The sequence below is a fragment of the Triplophysa dalaica genome, chromosome 15, assembly GCF_015846415.1.
Source record: "Triplophysa dalaica isolate WHDGS20190420 chromosome 15, ASM1584641v1, whole genome shotgun sequence".
NCBI lineage: Eukaryota > Metazoa > Chordata > Actinopteri > Cypriniformes > Nemacheilidae > Triplophysa > Triplophysa dalaica.
In genome coordinates, this window is record NC_079556.1 from 18101323 (window position 1) to 18119708 (window position 18386).

At 37.5% G+C, this 18386-nt stretch overlaps 1 protein-coding gene across 4 annotated transcripts in view; it reads right to left on the reverse strand.

The window, feature by feature from the left end:
- Positions 1–18386, reverse strand: part of kif6 (kinesin family member 6) — a 46068-nt gene that overhangs the window by 23295 nt on the left and 4387 nt on the right. For 2 of the 4 annotated variants that reach the window (XM_056768667.1, XM_056768668.1), the window contains exons 5-16: positions 18134–18241; positions 17558–17667; positions 17079–17208; positions 13522–13728; positions 11595–11738; positions 11381–11467; positions 8472–8575; positions 6269–6374; positions 4418–4562; positions 3943–4128; positions 1412–1514; positions 1158–1213 (exon numbers count right to left, since the gene is read on the reverse strand). In XM_056768667.1, coding sequence (XP_056624645.1) covers positions 1158–1213; positions 1412–1514; positions 3943–4128; positions 4418–4562; positions 6269–6374; positions 8472–8575; positions 11381–11467; positions 11595–11738; positions 13522–13728; positions 17079–17208; positions 17558–17667; positions 18134–18241 — 1486 coding nt within the window. Of the gene's footprint in view, positions 1–106; positions 204–1157; positions 1214–1411; positions 1515–3942; positions 4129–4417; positions 4563–6268; positions 6375–8471; positions 8576–11380; positions 11468–11594; positions 11739–13521; positions 13729–17078; positions 17209–17557; positions 17668–18133; positions 18242–18386 lie in introns of all 4 variants that reach the window. The other 2 variants (XM_056768670.1, XM_056768669.1) reach the window with 2 other exon arrangements.

The window sequence follows — 18386 nt, forward strand, 5'->3', positions numbered from 1 at the left end:
TAGATCAATCTAGATAAATTCCAAGATTGATCTAGATTAAAAAAAATCTATCCCCACAACTAATTTTTACATTTTGTCAACTAAAACTAAAATGATGGGTTTTTACTTTATTTCTGCCCCTATTTCGGGGCTAATCCTGAAGTTCTGGTGCCTCTACTGCTCCTGTTGGTATTCTTCTTCTCCAATGGGAGTCTTTTGCAAACCTATGAGCCGTATGTAGGAAAAAAAAATTGACACACGTAGTGGTTGTCCTAAACAGTCATGTGACCAAGTATGAAATCTCTAGCATCACAATATAGCTCCCTAGCGGTATATACACATACAATATCAGTGTTTTACACAGAACAGCTTTCAAAGCAGAGAGAAAGGATTTTTTGGGCATATTGGTGCCAGTTGGTTATCTTAGAATGTGTGTAGCTGAAATTGTATTACCAGCAGTAAACAGAGAATGTGATAAAAGTGAAGGTAAGAGCAAAGTTTAGTAAAATGTTTGGTGTGGTATCTAAACACTAATCCAGTGACTCTTCCTCTTCTTTAAATATATATATGCGTTAATATTATTTTTGTGGTTTGACGTCACTAACCTAGGAAGAAGCTTGAGATTAAAAAAAAAAAAGCATTGAACTTTAAGACTCGTAATTTTGCAGATATCTTTTATGCTCTAAAAGAAACATTACACACTAACTAAAGTTAAAGGTAAAGCACAGTAAAACTTTTCACTGAATATCACCAAATGTTTGTGACTGACCTTACTGCATATGCATTTGTGCAAGGAGTTACCCCTTCAGGTGCAAAGTTAAGGGGAGAAGTTTTGCGCTCGTCATTGTACTGGTATATTCTTTTTTATTTAACGCCCAAAAAAGCATCATTACGGGAATTAGTTATTATTATTTTTATTAGAAAATAACTCTCTCGTGATATTTTCTCCTGTTTAGTCAACCTGATCCTCAGTGTTTCAATTCCGCTCCATTTAAAAACGACATAATATTAATAAGCACTGCAGTGTCAGTACTGTTTTGGTCCACCACATGCTATAGGTCCATATTATTCAAAATACTTAAATTTTTAGCTTGTTCTGCATTGGTATTTTGTTTTAATTGAAATAAGGGATGGGTCTCCATTCCGAAATACTTGCTCTGCAGGAGGTAAAGACTTACTGACTCGGATCCTGATCTGGTTGACTTGCTCACCAAGTGCCTTGGCTTCTGCAAACCTACAAAAATAAAACCACCGCAATTTGTACCACTACTTAAAAGCTGTCATGCAATACAGATCAAAGTTTTGTCAAAATTAAAGATACAGTGCATTTGAAAAATGTGTTAGACATGATGTGGAGCCTGCAACAAAAGATGAGGAACATTTTTAATTATTGTAAAAAACACTTTTGAAAAAGTAAAACTTCTCATTTGACCTTTGTTTCAGCACAGTCTTGTTGTCTTCAATTGTTAAATGGTCTTCATGGTCTCCCAAAAAGACTTCAAATGCCTCCTGTTGACCCACAGACATATCTGGCACTGATAAGGGAAAGTGCATAATTGTAAGAAGACAATGAATCAAATAAATCTTTAAATAATAAACATTATCTAACTACAAAACAGTTTGTCTCAAGAAATATATACCACATGTTAATTGATAAATAAGCATTATATGCATCTCTCAGAAGTTTAAAAAGTAAACTGATTTTAGAATTTAGATTTAGCTAAATAAAAGAATCTTCCTCACTTCCCAAAAAACAAGCTTGTTGAAGTTTGGCAGGGTACTGATAGATCTGGATAGAAACATTTATTACAATATTCATCATATGTATTCATTCCTTTATTTTATTATTCACTTCTATTCATATTATTTGCTCCTTACTTTCCTGTTGTTTAACCTCATTGGGAGTTGTATTGTGTCTTATGCTGATATGAGTATCCGTTGGTCTCCATCTCAAGGTTCATAATAATGTCATGAGACAATGTTTTGATACTGTGATCTTGAATGGTTAAAAACACATATTGAATCTGTTTCTAGTCAGACGAAGTTTGGCAGAGCTTGACTGAGCATCAACGCACAACTGAGATTATTCAATAAATAATTTTTCTGTCTATTTAACATCACTTCGTCTCCTGCCCGCTGTTCTTCCCTTCAGCTCTATATCTCCCTGGTGGTTGGGTTAAAGGATTGACAACGGAGTTGATACCAGTACACTCCTGGATAGAGTACAAACCAACTCTAGAGTAAGGCAAATAAGCTTCCCCCTTAAAAACACATTTAAAAAATTCCAGACACATGTCATTTAAACATTTTGCTTAGCATGAAGCCACAGACTTGGTCCCGTTTCCTTCATTATTGTAATCTCCAGCATCATTCCAAATTCTAAATAGACTTTTTAGTAGTTGCTTGAATTTCTGTTCTGTTAAATGTGTTGTACACAGTGTTTAGTAAAGTTGATAACATACATCAGCGCTCCTGACCCTCTCCTCTTATGACTGCACTGCTCTTAAGGCAGTTGTGGCATGTTGTAGCATTTCTGAATGGGGCTGATACCGCCCCCGGCGTACAGAGACATTGGTGGGGCGATGGAAGCAAGATTTTTGAAAGGGTCATTTACGATTTTACACAAAAGATCCAGTCAAGATACTATTTACAAAAAAACAATAAGTTGATATCTGCCTGGAGAACGCGACGTAAGCTCCACTGCTGTTTCGCGTAGAGGGCAATCGTAGCCTAATGGTTACAGAGTCGGACTCGGTTCGATCCTCAGAGCCGGCGAGTAACGACTTTGAGCAAGGCACCTTACCCCTACTTGCTCCCTGGGCGCTGCATACTGATAGCTGATAGCTTCGGGTATGGGTCACCATACCTGACAAATAGGTCACTTACACTCCACTTCAAATACCAATATGTTACACTCTAATGTGTGAGAGCTCTTTCATTGGGTGTAACCTTGATGCCAGCTGACAGAGGGGGAGATTTAGTTTAACAGTGTAAAAATTTGAAACACCTACAGTTGCTGCAAGTGACATTTCTACATAAAATGTAATCTGTACATTTCACTGCACATTACATGATAGCTAGCATGAACAGAATTCAGCTTAACTTGCAGCAATTCCAAACTGCTGATCATTCTGACTTTGACACGAAAACAGCGTAACAGGCACTTCATTGATTTATCATCGAGTTGATGCAGACGCGTGTTGAATAAGCTCTTTACAGCAATAACAACAGTTTTACACAGTGGTTCAATTGCAGAAATACTACATGAGAAGCTTAATTTACACGCAGCCCATCGGTAGAGAGAGTGAGAGACTCACAAGTGTCTGTCTGCTCCCGCTCTGTGTTTGAGCTGCCTGTCACGCACCTGAGTTACATCGACTGATGATAAATAAAACAATAATTCATACAAATATATTAAATTTCCACATGTATTCCGTATTTATGTATCATGTTTTAAATTCAATTTAAAATGATTAATACAAGTAAGGTAAATACAAATAAAAATTTTGTCGTGTCACGTACCACCACGGTTCTTTTCAGGTACCACTTGTGGTATGCGTGCCACAGTTTGAGAACCAGTGCTATAGACTATATATCTTGCACAGTATCTACATATCATTTGATCTGGTTCCATCTAGATGCCTTTGACAGTTACGCGAGTAACGCACAAGAAGTAATTAGCAAGCGAAAGTCTTCTGATTTATTTTGCCAATGTCCCTTTCTAGAGCTGTGAACAATGCCTTGTGTATGTTTTCCCCCCTTACCTTCTCTATTGCATATTCATTTATCTTAGATTTTGTGTGAGTGTCTGTGTGCGTGTGTTCAATTTATGTTGGTTTTAGTTTTCTTTAATAGTAAGTAAAATTAGGCTACAAAATAGTAAAGGCACTTGAACTTAAAGTGAAATAATGCAAGCATGATATAGAATAACTATATTTATTTAATTTGTTTGTGGTCACTTACCTCTTTTTCTGGTCAACAAATGCTGAGCACGTGTGTAATCCTTATGGGTGTCATTTTGTGTAGTCTCCTCAGCCTCCGGGGTTAAGAATGATAATGATGAATTGTTTTGATTGTGAAGCTGTTTTAGCTCAGAAGTGACATCTTGAAGTTTTCTCTTTTCCCTCTTTAGCATGCTCACTAATATACCTAAATAGCCAGACTTAAGGAAAATGTTTGTTAAAGTTAGTGCCTATGAGATACATAAAAATATACTTTATTAAAACTAGGTGTTAACTTAACTGGAAAAGCCGCTATTGCAAATATACGGCCTGACATAATGTTGAAAAGAACATAGAAAGTCATATACTGTACATAAGGGATGGCATGGTAGTAGTACGCTCTGTGAGTATTTAAATGAATAATATATACAACACCATGGCCGGTTTCCCGGACAGAGATTAGACCCCCATAATAGTTAGAGCATGGTAAAGGATACTAATCTCATTATCACGCTGGATTAACATGTCTCTCAGTTTCTTGACATGTGATTGACTGTCTTCCTCATCAGACAAGCCTGTGAAAGGAGTACTGCTGCCATCATCTGCCCTATTTTGATCAATGGGTCTATCTTGTAATCTTGCCTGGAGAGATAAGAAACATGTTTGCTTGTATTATATGTCTAAAACAGAAACAAGTAGATGGTCTGTACTAAAATCTTAAAAACAATGAGTAAGGAAGCATAACGCTGAGTAATGAAGTATTGAATTTAATCAAATTCAAAAAAGACGGAAGCCTTGAAACAACATTTTGTGATCTATTGAGATTTAGTTATCATATAAATCTTCTGGTGAGTTGTAATTATGTACAATTGGTAAGTGAACCGTTTATTTGTGTCAGTTCGTTTTAGTGAATTCACAATGCTGTTGATAAAACCAGTCTGAATGATTTAGTAACAAACAGAACTGGTTTGGTTCTCACATTCTACTTACTGATTCAATGATCCTCACTGATTTACTGATTACTTTAATGATTACTTACTGATTCAATAGAGCACAAAAATGGAAAATATAAAGGTTTAAAGGAGTAGGAGGAGGAGGAGGAGTACTGGCAGCTTGCATTGGCTAACATCGGTGCAGCGGATGAGCTTGTGCTAACGTGGTGCTTGCCGTTGTAAAGTAACCAGGAATTTAGAGGAAACATTGTAATATTTGATGTTTGTATATCCGATTGCGATTGTTCTGACGCCAGCGTTGATTTGTGTCTCAGCTTGATTCTATCAACCCTGGTGGGTTTGCATTCATCTTGATACATGACATTAAACAGGACACGGGTCAATGTGTTGTGTTTTTTATTCACTTGATGTTATTATCCGCAGCGCAGAGTAAACAACAATTGGTCTGTATTTTCCACCGAGGCGCTTTTACGTGGCTGAAAACGCCATGAGCTCGGCTGAAAATGGCCGCTGCAGGCACAGTTGAGCATTTTTCAACTCAGGTCGAACGCCGGTGCTGAGCATGGAAAAAATGCAGAGCTTAATACAAAACAATGAAACGCTGTGTCTTTAAGCACAAAACATATATGTTTGTGTGATGGTAACAGTGACAGCAAAATAGATGAAATATAAAAATTCAAAAAATAATAAACAAAACGAAATGTCTTAGCTTTACCATAAGTCTATACGGTTGAAACTGGGCCGTCATGTTCTTGCGGTGCGTGCGCTTGGAAACCCACATTGGTTTAGGACCAGAAAGGGGTAACTGGCAGCACAAAAACTCTCTGTGATGGTGTGCTCGTTGCACAAATGCATGTGTATTTGCTAGTGACTTTGGAGATGCAGAGTTAGGTCAAAAGTTCCCAAACTTGTGAAGTTACATTCATTTATTTTATATTCGTATTACTGATCCCATTTTGAATGACAGTAAATGGTGTCGAAGCGTCGATTCCATCGACTCTAAAACTGGGAATCGAGAATCAGAGTCGACTCCAAAACACCCGGAATCTAACACCCCTATGTTTTACGAGACTGCTGGCAAACAACCCCCAGATGCGGGAAATCGCCTTAAATGTGGCAAAAACAAAGCGCGCCCATTTAGAAAGATGATATGATTGGTTGTTTTTACTGTCACTCAAAATTAATATCTCTCATTGATTTACTATTGTTTTTACGATAGTTTTGGTCATCACAGAGGGACTATAGGGCCCTAAGGGTTCTCTACAGCTCTAGTGAGGCTGGAGGAATATATACTGTAATAACGAAAAATTACCGGCATTGGCGATGTTAGAGAATGAGACCATAAAGACGAAAACTAAATACAGTTTTTAGCAAGAACTTAAGCACTTTAGCTACCTTAAGCAACGAGAAACAAAGGTTGATTTTCCTCATATCAGGTCCCACGTCTAAAGTTGCCTCGGAATCAGGGTCTTCCATAAACATCCTTATGTTGTCCTCCACCCTACAACAAACAACACATAACAACATAAGTAAAACCGTCACTATTTAAAAAAAAATGTTGGGTTTTAGTGGAACTTTTTTAAGGCAGCGGTTCTCAGCTGTTAAACAATATATTCTATTTTGCAATTACAATTTTGCAGATGCCACAAAGTGGCCCCTGTGGACTGCTTTTTTTATAGTCAGAGGGTTCGTGAGAGTAAAATAGGGATGCCTCTACTCATAACATTACTATTGCAATTTATTAAAAGCACCAAACTGTGTACAATTCTAGCAGTGAAAATGTAAGGTATATGCAAAAGAAAACCAAATGCAAAGTCAATAAAAATACTTAAATAATTAAAAATAATCATACATAAAAATAATATGTATAATAATGATATAATTACACTTATAGAACATGTTAATGCCATTGAATTTGGACACTGCCCAGCAGTTTGGTTTGGCTGGTGCAATCCATATCTCCGACTAGACCAGGATTGACACAAGCACACTCACAACACGCATAACAGGACAACACACGAGCAAGATCAACATATGATTTAAGAATATAGATTATAAACTCCAGAAGGGAAATAAAATGTGAACTTTCCATGGGCAATTGGGGCAGGTAAGTGTGTGGTGCGTCATGTGTATGTGGTGCATTAAGTCTATGTGTACGCTGTACCCAGCGGGGATCTCTACTTTATCACCTCCACCTTCTCTTGATTACACACTGTGCAGGTAACGCTACAGGAGGTTAGTCATCCAGGTCAGTGCTGCCACTTGAACGTATAACCTGAGGCTTAAAGGCTCCGATACCATTGCATTACTTTGGAGTTGCGGTTCTTCATCGTCTTGATCCATGTTAGTGCTTGGTTCTCCATCTCTAGGAAGGACCACAACTCCATTTTGTCCTGGGTCTTGGCCTTCGTTAGATGGCTTCAGATTTCTCAGCTGGCCATTGCCCAATTGGTTTCCAGGTTAACTGGTTTCCAGCCTTGCACACTCACATTTCCTTACACTGAAGGTGAGTCATGCCGCTTGTTTTTTTCCTAAAGGGGACGTTTCACAAAAATCTGACTTTTTTTGTCGGCGAGGTTAACTAAACTATCTGCAAGTTAGATTTCATGACAAGGAACATGTAAATTAATGTTTATAGTTGTATGAATCATTGTGTATCAGCTGTGTAGTGGTTCAGCTAGGTGAATGCTTTTCAGCTAGGTATAACCAGATGTGGTTAGCTGCTGTTCTGTAAAAGATACTAAGATTGGTGTAGGTCTACAGGCATGTAAGCATTTCTAAATAAACATCAAGCTTTAGAATCACCTTAATGGAGGAGCACAGCTTAATCCAACCATTCTATGTAAATTGAAAAAAGATACTTTCATTAGCATTGTTGTACTCATTAAAGGTCCAGTCAGTGAAATCTAGCTGCAAGATTGCGAATTGCAACCAACCGCTCACTCCACCCCTGCCTTTGAAAACACTACACAGCTGACAGAACATGGCTAATTATATGCAAGGTATGAAGATAGAAACAGCTCATTCCAAGGTCATAAAAACATAATGCTTCATTGCAGAAGCTCTGAAGCCATAGCTATGTATATTATATTGCATTTCTATCAATAGATCAACCCAAAAATTACACTCTGGAACATGTGCATGTGGAAATGGAGAGTCTTGTGGTATTACAAATGCAATTTAGTTTGTTGAGCTTCAGAAATCAAGGCATGTTGTTATCAAAGAGTCCTTTTGGAACTCATCTAGAGATGTTGGTCATAAACCTTTGGAAAAAAGTGAGGTAATATTCTGTTGACCCTACTTATTTAAACCCAGTCAGACTTGGTAAAGTCTTGTTGGTATTTACATTGCAATTCTAAGCATTCTTTACTGGTTCCTTTGGTTTTGATCTTCTGCCAGGATTTTCCATTTCTGTGTAGCCTGTTTTGGACTCTGTTGATTGTTTGGATTGTTTGCCTGGTATTTTATTATTTTTATTTTATTATTGCAGCTTAAGACTGTAAACACCGAGATATTTTGATAATAAAAACTGTGAAGTCATTTACTGGATCCTTTTGAGTTTTAGCAAATTTAAAAGGGAGAAATTATGGATACATACTTCTGGATTTCCTCTTGAGTAAGCTCATCACTTCGTTGCTCTCCAGTCACCAGGGCAAGCTCTTCCTTCAAAGACTGAATCTCTTTCTTCAATCGAACAATCAACTGTCAGAAAAACAGCATTATAAGATCTCAGCTGCATGCCTCATTTACATAGTATAGAATAGATAGAGATCCAATTACAAAACAAATGGGATTTTACATCTGTATCTACTTATAATGGTATCTCCTCAATTAAATATTAATACAAGTATAGGTGTAAACATATTTAGAGTAAAGCAAGATTTGACAAGATCCCTGGCATGTGATTTGTTTGCAAAAAAGCTCCCAAGAGAAACTGTAACTAGGAGTGAACATTTGATAAACCTAACAGGAGTGCTAGAATTTATGGCTAAACTGTTAAACAAGAGCACTTTCTTGCATTCTGTTGAGAAATTTTGGTCTCACTGTAGTTGTTTGAAAATCACAATAACATATTTATCAACTTGTTTTATTTTCAAGTTTAGATGATGATTTAAAGATTTATTCAGTGACAATCACATGTGTTTATTATTGAAAAACAACTATTGCTATGTATATTGCATATTGCTTTGTTCAATTCAATTCATTTATATAGCGCTTTTCACAATGTGCATTGTTTCAAAGCAGCTTTACAAGAGCAAATCAGAAAAACACAGAAAGGTAAAACACTGAACAGTGCATGGTGTTTATAGAACAAGCAAGATCATTCTAATAAATCATTTCTAATAAATAAATAGATCTAAAGGAAAACAAACAAAAACTCACTAGGGCAAGGCAGGGACGAGGCATGGCAAGGCAAGAACACAATAATCAAAACAGGGGACTAATCATAAACATGGTACGAAGAAGGAACCGACAAAGAGAAACTGTGGCTAAAACTAGGGAAAACTAAGGGAAGTTAACAGAGAACTAATGGGAAGACTACACGGGGCAGGTGAGGGAAATTAAACACTAGTGGGACAATGATGGGGAAACAAGGGGGCGGGGCTAAAGGACATGACACCCGAGAGAGACCATTGCATTACAAAACCAAAACAATCCCATGCACTTTCTCCACATAAAACACATGGGTCTGAGACGATTCTTCCACAAGACTCGAAAACCAAGACAAGAAGAGGCAGGATCATGACAGCTTTGCATATTTTATGTTTCACAATCAGCCATACATCATATCCTCAGCTCAGACAAGTGTGAACACTTCCCAAACAGTTTTATGTGTTTCATTGTCAACACAATAATTAAAATTCCATTTAAAGGAGGTTTGGGTCTCTGAAAAAGTTTTGAGATGCCCAAACACAAGTCTCAATGCACTGTATTCAGCACAAACTGTTTTTCTATTTCTTATTTGTTAAATATTATGCAAGCCAACATGTACATTCTTCTGTTTTTAATATACAAGTGACACCAGCTATAGCATGTTAAAATTAAAAAAAATACTCAAATGCCAGTTAAAAAAAGTAGGTTTATAACTTTGATTTAAAAACAGATATGGATGAGCCCAGCCACGGGTATCCAGCCCGGTACAGCCGGAAATTCAACTGGCATTCCAGCCGGTTCTCCAGATAGCGCTCCAGCCGGCATTTCAGCCGGCATTGCAGCGAGCAGTTTCCCTGCTTACCCCAGGACCCTTGCCACCCCAACCTGTTTCCCCCAGGACTTCCCCACCCAAGCCCCTTTTGACCCCATACTCTCCCTCCTCTCGAGCACCCCCCGGCCTAAGACTGTCCCACCCTGCCCCAACACTTCTGGACTCCCCCCATGGACTTTGTCTGTTACCCAGTCTGTCTTGTCACGTTAGTCTGACCCCTAGGTGAATGCCAGGGGGCGTTCATTAAGGGGGAGGTTCTGTCATGATTATACCTCATCATGTCATGTCTTTCTTGGTCTAGTAGCAGGATCATTAAAGAGCCTCATGTTTTGTGTGAGAGATGCATGTTGAAAGTTGAACTTTTCATATATGTCAACATTTGAACTAAAGCTACGAACACGATGGCTTGTGTTATTTATGTACAGAGTTAAAAAAGAACCAGTTTGAAATATCAAAGTTTTGTACAAGGTGCTATGATTTAGGAATAACTACTCAGCTACCAATTATCTTTGAAAAACTTGCTGGAGAACATCAAAGTCACCTGCTTTCTTTTAAATCAATACGAATTGTAGATGTAAACTAGGTGTCAATAAATATCATATTGTAACACTAGATCAGTGTTGTAAAGACATGTGAAAATGTTTACACCATCAGACGTCAGCATTTTAGCTACAGGCTAATACCCCAAACCGTTTTTATACACAGAATTTACTACTCTAATCTCTATATTAGGTGCTAAAACCCTTCTAATTTAAATAGCTCATGTTTCCCTTGGTTCTCTGTGCAGTGGAAACTAGTGAAATTATGTGTTTGCTGTGTTCTGATGGCCAAATCGCCACCATCACATGTACAAATCAATGCAGTGTAATACAGCGCTCTGGAATTAACCCCTCTCAGCCTGGTTTTGAAATCAACATAGTGGCAGGCTGAATAAGGACTTCTTAGTGGATTATTCAGTAAATAATCATCCGTGACTTTAATATTTTGGTTTACATCACATCAGATGTTGGTCTTGCTTCAGTCAAAAAATAGAAAAAAAACAATAACTTAACTAAGGAACCCGCTTTGTTGGCTCTTAAACCTACATATCTGTTTTAAACGTTTGAAACACACGTGAATTTGATTTATTTTAAAAGCTTTTGTCCCGTTGAAGCTTGAGAATCAACATTGTAATGAGAAGATTAAAACAAGCGAAAACAGAAATGTATAGTCCTGGTTCCATAAAAGAAAGAAAGCTATAACTATAGCGATGCAAGATACAGTACGAGATATCAATGCCTTTAAAATGCTTGTAAACTCACCACTGCAGGGTCCAATTCTTCATTGAGCAAAGCATCATTTTTAATCAACGCCACTCTTTGAGCAAACCGACAAGTGGATATAGACTCCTGAAACACAGAAAAAAGGGAAGGGCAGAGATTGATGTGATTTACTTTAATGTGAAGTATGTGAGATGTACTTTTTTATATAATAATAAAAATATTAACTTTAATGAGTGGCATTAAAGAGACATACATCAACGTTCCTCCTCTCCACAGACACAGTAGCTATCATGGTGGTCATGCAGTTGCCGCCCAAACTGTCCCTGAGCACAGAGGTCATCATGGAGTTGCGGTAAGGGATGTGGGAGCGATTCTTCTCAGACAAAGCTATGATGACCTAAACCCAGACAACAAATATTTTGCAGTGACGGTTGCTTAAAGGGACAGTTTACACCAAAATAAAAATTCTGTCATCATTTACTGACTGTCATCATTTGTTCTGATGAACACAGACACCAATATTAGGAAGAATATTAGCAATTTACTTCCAATACTGTGCTAGGAAAAAAATACTGTATTTTTCGTTCTGTTCACATAACGAGATATTTTAACTCATTCGCTACTAGCCTCTTTAAAAAAAAGTTGCCAGCCTACACCAGCGTATTTTAACATTTTCACCCAACATTCTGTAAAGAATATATGGACAAACAATATGTCAAATGAAAGAACAGAGTCTCAGCTTTTAAACAATAGAAACCGTATTCTTCTATCTTCATTTGTTCGACTTTTATCACTTTGTAGATGTGGATAGGTTTTTTCAAAAATGCACCACTTTGATTAGAAAGCTGAGATAATTAATGTTTTTTGTCAAAGATTCCGCCGAGATTACACTCGATCAAACATTAAAAAACGCTAAAACATATACGTTCTAGGTTCTGGGATTCTGTACTTTTTCCCAAAGGTGTGTAATAGCGCCACCTGTTGGAAAATAGTACAAACAATGATTGCCGTAATAACTCGTCTTTGGCGGGGAACCGTTTTTTTTTAAATGACGAGATAACTCATCATTTAAGACAATAGAGCTAAAGAACTTGGGAAACAAACAGTTCTGGGGCACCTTTGACTAACATTTGAATTTTTCTAACTATGGTAGTCAATGATGTCCCAGAACAGAAAATTACTAAAATTGTTCATCAGAACAAAGCAATTAATAGAGGTATGAAATTACATGAGGGTGAGTAAATGATGGCACAATTTTCATTTTTGGGTAAACTATCCCTTCAACTTTACCTTTTAATTGTTTCTACACGTTGAACAGGAAAAGTAATTAAAGAAAACGAATACATTATTATTATTATTGACTAATCAATTCATTATTCATATACTAATGTAAAGTGAAAAATAGACCAAAATATATAATTTAAAGCTCTATTCTGTAATATCTGTAGACACTCTACCGCCATCTTAATTGAAAATGGCATTTTTGCACTGTGCTTTGAGGGTAAAAGTGACTTAAGATATTCACCTATTCAGAAGTCTATGCACTCTTAAAAAGGATGTGAGTATATTAACACAGTGTTTGTATTATGATATGTAAAAAGTTGATTTCTTGTGAAATAAATGGAAGGGACAACACAAGTGGGGTTAAAAGAAACAAAATGTGTTGTCTCAGAAATTACACAGAGATGTGTTCAGTTAAAGGGATAGTTCATCTTAAAAAATACAATTAGCTGTTTATTTACTCTTCCCCAGGCCATCCGAGATCTAGGTGACATTTTTTTTCTTGAGTATAACAATAAAGAAAATTCTTAGATAAATCCACAGCCCTCTGTGGTTCATATAATGGATGTAATGGATATATGCGCTTTTAGAACTCTTGAAGGCATGGCAGCCATTAACATACATTACATGAACCACAGAGGGCTGCGGATTTACCTAGAAATTTTCTTTATTTTTCTACTCAAGAAAAAATGTCACCTACATCCTGGATGGCCTGGGGGTGAGAAAATAAACAAGCAAATTGTATTGCACATTAATTTCACATTAATGTATTGTCCTTTCCTGAACACAAAATGTGTTATTTTTAACATACCTGTCTTTAGAGTGTGGTAATATACGCAAATTGTTCTTTAAAAATACTGTTCTCCACCCATACAACATATAAAAAATCTTTGTCTAACCTGCTCCAAATAGTGCAGTGACAGGTTAATGTATTTGGCTTCTGTTAGAATCTGTCCCCCCACACCCGTTTTTCCGACTCTTTCTGACCCAGCTAGATCTACCAGATGAAGCTTGGAGCGTCGCACTGTGGCTGAACCTGGCTCCCTGCTGCACAGGTGAATGGTAAAGATGCAGTGAGAGCGTGTGGAGGCCTGGTTCATAGGAGTCTATGTGAGGGTGGAAAGACATAAAAAAACTGCACATGTCAAATGAATCAAAACTGGATATACACCAAGTGTCTAACATTAAACCTACAATGAGTGAACACTCTGTTTCAATACTGAATTGTTTAACAACACATAAAATCACATGTGAAATAGGCAATCACATGAAAAATGCTCCCAAAAGAATATTTTTTATAGGATCAGGTTAAACAGATTTTAACTTTAGCTTGTTTAGCATTTGTGTACTGTTCTCGCTACGTCTACATGTGCAATTTAACACCCAGCCATTCCCCATCCAAGAAAGTACACTCAAGTCAGAATACATCTTAGTTGTTCTTGTTTAATAAGATGCCGTTTACGTTATGAATAAGAAGTAAACCTGTTAAACAATAATTAACATGCAAAAATCTGAACATTTCTAAGCAATACTCATCTTTGTAGTTCTAAAACTTATATTTGAAATGATCCAAATGAAATGAATGTAATTAAATTGCTCAAACTAGATCTTCATATGACAAATAAAAGAATTCAGGTTTTACACAAAGAGCCATTTCTAAAATAGGCTAACAGCTAATGATCACCGATAATATTGTATCAAATCCTTACATTAAAAATATGCGCAAACATGCATAATAAGGCAAGGCAAGGCATTTTATTTATATAGCACATTTCATACACAAGGGCAATTTGTATGATTGCTATTGTTATTCTAAAAGATTTTAAAGAAACAAAACAAAGGATGGATTCAAAAGATTGAGGACAAGCTGACTGGATGACAAATGTAACCGATAGTGAACTTATTTCTCTTATACATATGTAGTGAGGAAGGCGGGACAGGAGCCGTGAGGCGGGGCATCTGCATATCCCGCATATCTCACGGAGGAAATCGGGAGGATAAGAGGACGAGCGACGTGACTGCTGACGAGACAGGACACGGCCCGGACATAGGTTTTAAGTTTGTATTTATGTTCTTATGGACGGCAGACGACATGAGGTGGCTGCCGGCATTTTACTTCCGTGTTATTGTTTGTTTATTTTTGATTAAAGTTTGTTAAATGTAAAAAAAAACACAGAAATAAAATGCCGGCAGCCACCTCACCACAGTGATGATGTTTAGTTTCGCCTGTCAAAGTTTGTGAGCGTAGAAATGTCACTGATACTTCAGTGAACGCACAAATAGTTTATGTCAATCGTGATGAAGTCTTGTAGGTGATACCTGTGCTTACAGATGAAGTATAGCCAGCATGTGAACGATGCCTACAGTATGCGCGAGCAGAAAGACACGGAGAGGGAGCATGTTACTGTCATCCAAAAATTCTCATTGAAATGCTGTTATTTCTTCAAATTGTACAAAACATAAGATACTAAAAAAAGGGTACTTAAGTACAGTCCTCAAGTAAATGTACTTCATTACTTCCCAACTCTGAACTAAATTACCCACAAATCAGGGTATTTAGCCAATTTTGTACTTTGCAAAGTGCAAATTCCACAAATGGGTTTTAGAAATATAATCTTTAATTTTGTCTCTCCCCTTTAAACTTTAAAACTGCGCGGCTTGAAGAGATGCATGAAAAACACGTATGACTTAAAGGTACAGTGTGTAGGATTTTGAAGGATTTATTCACCAAAATGTAATATATAATACAAAACTATGTTGTGAGTGGTGAAGAAATACCTTACAAAATGAACCGAAATGTTTATATTACCTTACAATGAGCCATTTTATGTACATACACCGCAGGCACACCCTTACATGTAATTTATCAATGTGCAGAGCCATGTTTCTATAGTAGCACTACACGGACAAACTAAGCGCGTTTTGTAAAACGAAGGATGCACGGGACTAGTTCTTCTTCTTCGAGTGTGTTTTGAGGCAGCTTGCAAAGCGACTACATAGAAGGATTAGCAGAAGAAGAGGAAGAACAATAACAGCATTTACTTGTCGTGTTTTTTATTAGAAATATAAACGGTTCTTTGTTGCAGTAAGAAGCAAAATTTGCAATAATGGCGGACCACACATACTCTGCACACGAGCCGATAGAGCGTCAATCTGTTCGTTCAAAAAAAGAGAAAATACGATGCAGCAAGGCGAAGTCGAGACAAAAAACGGCAGAAAACCCCGATAAACATCGGCATGGCTTTTCCCAAATGGAGGGCACTGAAGCAGGACAAGGGTTTGCTAAGCGACGCCGAAGTTGCCAGCTTTCTGCTGGACCGGTAAGTTTGTCTAATTTCCGCTATATAAGGGTAAACTGTTTGTTTGATAGCTTTAGCTAATAGATGAGCATGAGCATCAAGGGAGTTTTTCCTGGTTTTTAGCACTTTGTAATTGAACTATAATTCCTTCTTGCATGGCCGTGTGCAAATCAAGTTAGAAATCATTTTTACAATCATAATTTGCATAAATCGGGTGTAAATTATATTATAATACCGCTTAGCTTCTGTGCATACAAATGTGTAATTTAATAATTGATAGGATAAAATCCAAACTTCCAAGTTGCATAGTTTATCAGCAATACAGTGTCAGCGAAGATTTAAGATACAATTGATCAATTGGGGTGATGCCAAACGTCTGCCAAGACTTTCGCGGTTAGATTACACGCCTTTAGCATTAGCAAGCGGTTTCAATAGGCAGTAAGTTACGAACCAAGTTACCGTGCCAAAAAATGCTATGCAAAATAAGCGAATACATCACTGACACAATGCTAAACAAGAAACAATAATATTCACTATAACGATTAGAGTAAATAATGAATTAAGTCAATTTAATTGATTTATTTTTCTTTGTAAACCTCGTCACTTGACTTGCAAAGGTTAGTCTCTGCTGTCTCAGACGACGACATCTCTGTCCTGTGTCCGTAACTTCAGTCTGTTGTTCGCCTGTGAGACGTAGATTGAAATGATCAACACCACCGATAATGGCCGCTATCATTTACGGAACCCTTTTGTCCTGTGACCCCAACCGTAGCTTCTCTAATGGGAGGGAGAGGGGGGTATCGGAGCTGTAGGTTGCAATTTCCAACATCGCCAATAGTGGCCTCTGAAACTTACACACAGAACCTTTAAAAACTGCTCAACTTGTGCCGCACAGAGAGACGCGTGCATGGAGAGAGACGTTCAACTTTAAAACTTCGCACCTCACACTGCAGGGAGAAATGCATGCATGGAGAGACACGTTTTACTTTAAAACTGCGCAACTTGTGCCGCACGGAGAGACACATACATGGAGAGACACACCTAGACTTTTAAACTGCGCTTGAAAAACTATGCTTTGTGATACCCAAACAATGACTCAATGATCTTAAGCAAAGAGTAAAAAACAAACGTTTTTATATTCAAACCGATGCCCTCACCTCTGCAATCATACGATTAGTGTCCCCCAAAAAAAGCAAATCCAATGCCTCCTCTTCATTAGCGGATTGCTGTAATGACAGGTTCTTGAGATGAATATTCTGGTCTGAGTCTTCCATGATGGTTACCCTCCTAGTCAATGACAAAAGTAATAAGCTTACCCACAGAACAAACAAATAAGGTGTCAAACTTAAAGTTGAGTAAAGTATTGCACATTATAACTGTTATAAATGTATTGCTGAAACACTTTATAAAGATTGTGAACTAGGTAGTGAACTCCCACACTTTCATTCTGCTTAAAGAAATCTCAGCAAATATTAACGCAGTTATGAATGGACATGCAAACAGCGAACAACTGATCAACACCCACTGTTCCACGAGAGCGTATTATTTTGAAAGCAAATGGTGCACTCTTCTCAAAATTCAATTATGGATTTCAATTTAGAATTTTAAGAAAGTAAAGATCAGAAAGGAGACTAACGGTAAGTCCTCCAGACGAGAAGCTTCATGTTGGGGATTCAATAGATCATAGCCAGCCTCATTGTAGATTTCCAGGTAGGATATGTGGGTTGTATAGACCATGTTGCAGTTCTGTAGACAGATACACTCCTTCAGTAAGGTACACAGTAAATTTCCCAGGTTGACATCTTTGTTAGTCCTGCATGACAGACAGATATTGTCTAGCCAACTGCACTGGGTTTAAGGTCTAAGAATATATTTAAATAATGGTGAATAAAGGGAGTATTTAAAATATTTCAAATAACTTAAGTATTATATTATTATTATCACTTGCAATTCTTCATATCTAAAAAGCAAATCTGAAGAATCTGAAAATCCGAAAAGCAAATCTGTAAATTAATTTAAAATTTGCCAAATATCATACATACTGTATAATACTTGATTTTTTTTATTACAGCATGTCTGCAGCCATATCTTATTTTATATCATAATTTTTTTACAGTGGAAATGAATAGGGCTGTGTAACCCATCTATTTTATGGTCTATGGGTTGAAATTGGGGGCACGGTGGCTTAGTGGTTAGCACGTTCGCCTCACACCTCCAGGGTTTGGGGTTCGATTCCCGCTTCAGACTTGTGTGTGTGTGTGGAGTTTGCATGTTCTCCCCGTGCCTCTGGGGTTTCCTCCGGGTACTCCGGTTTCCTCCCCTGGTCCAAAGACATGCATGGTAGGTTGATTGGCATCTCTGGAAAAATTGTCCGTAGGTTGTGAGTGCGTGAGTGAATGAGTGAGTGTGTGTGCCCTGCGATTGGTTGGCACTCCATCCAGGGTGTATCCTGCCTTGATGCCCGA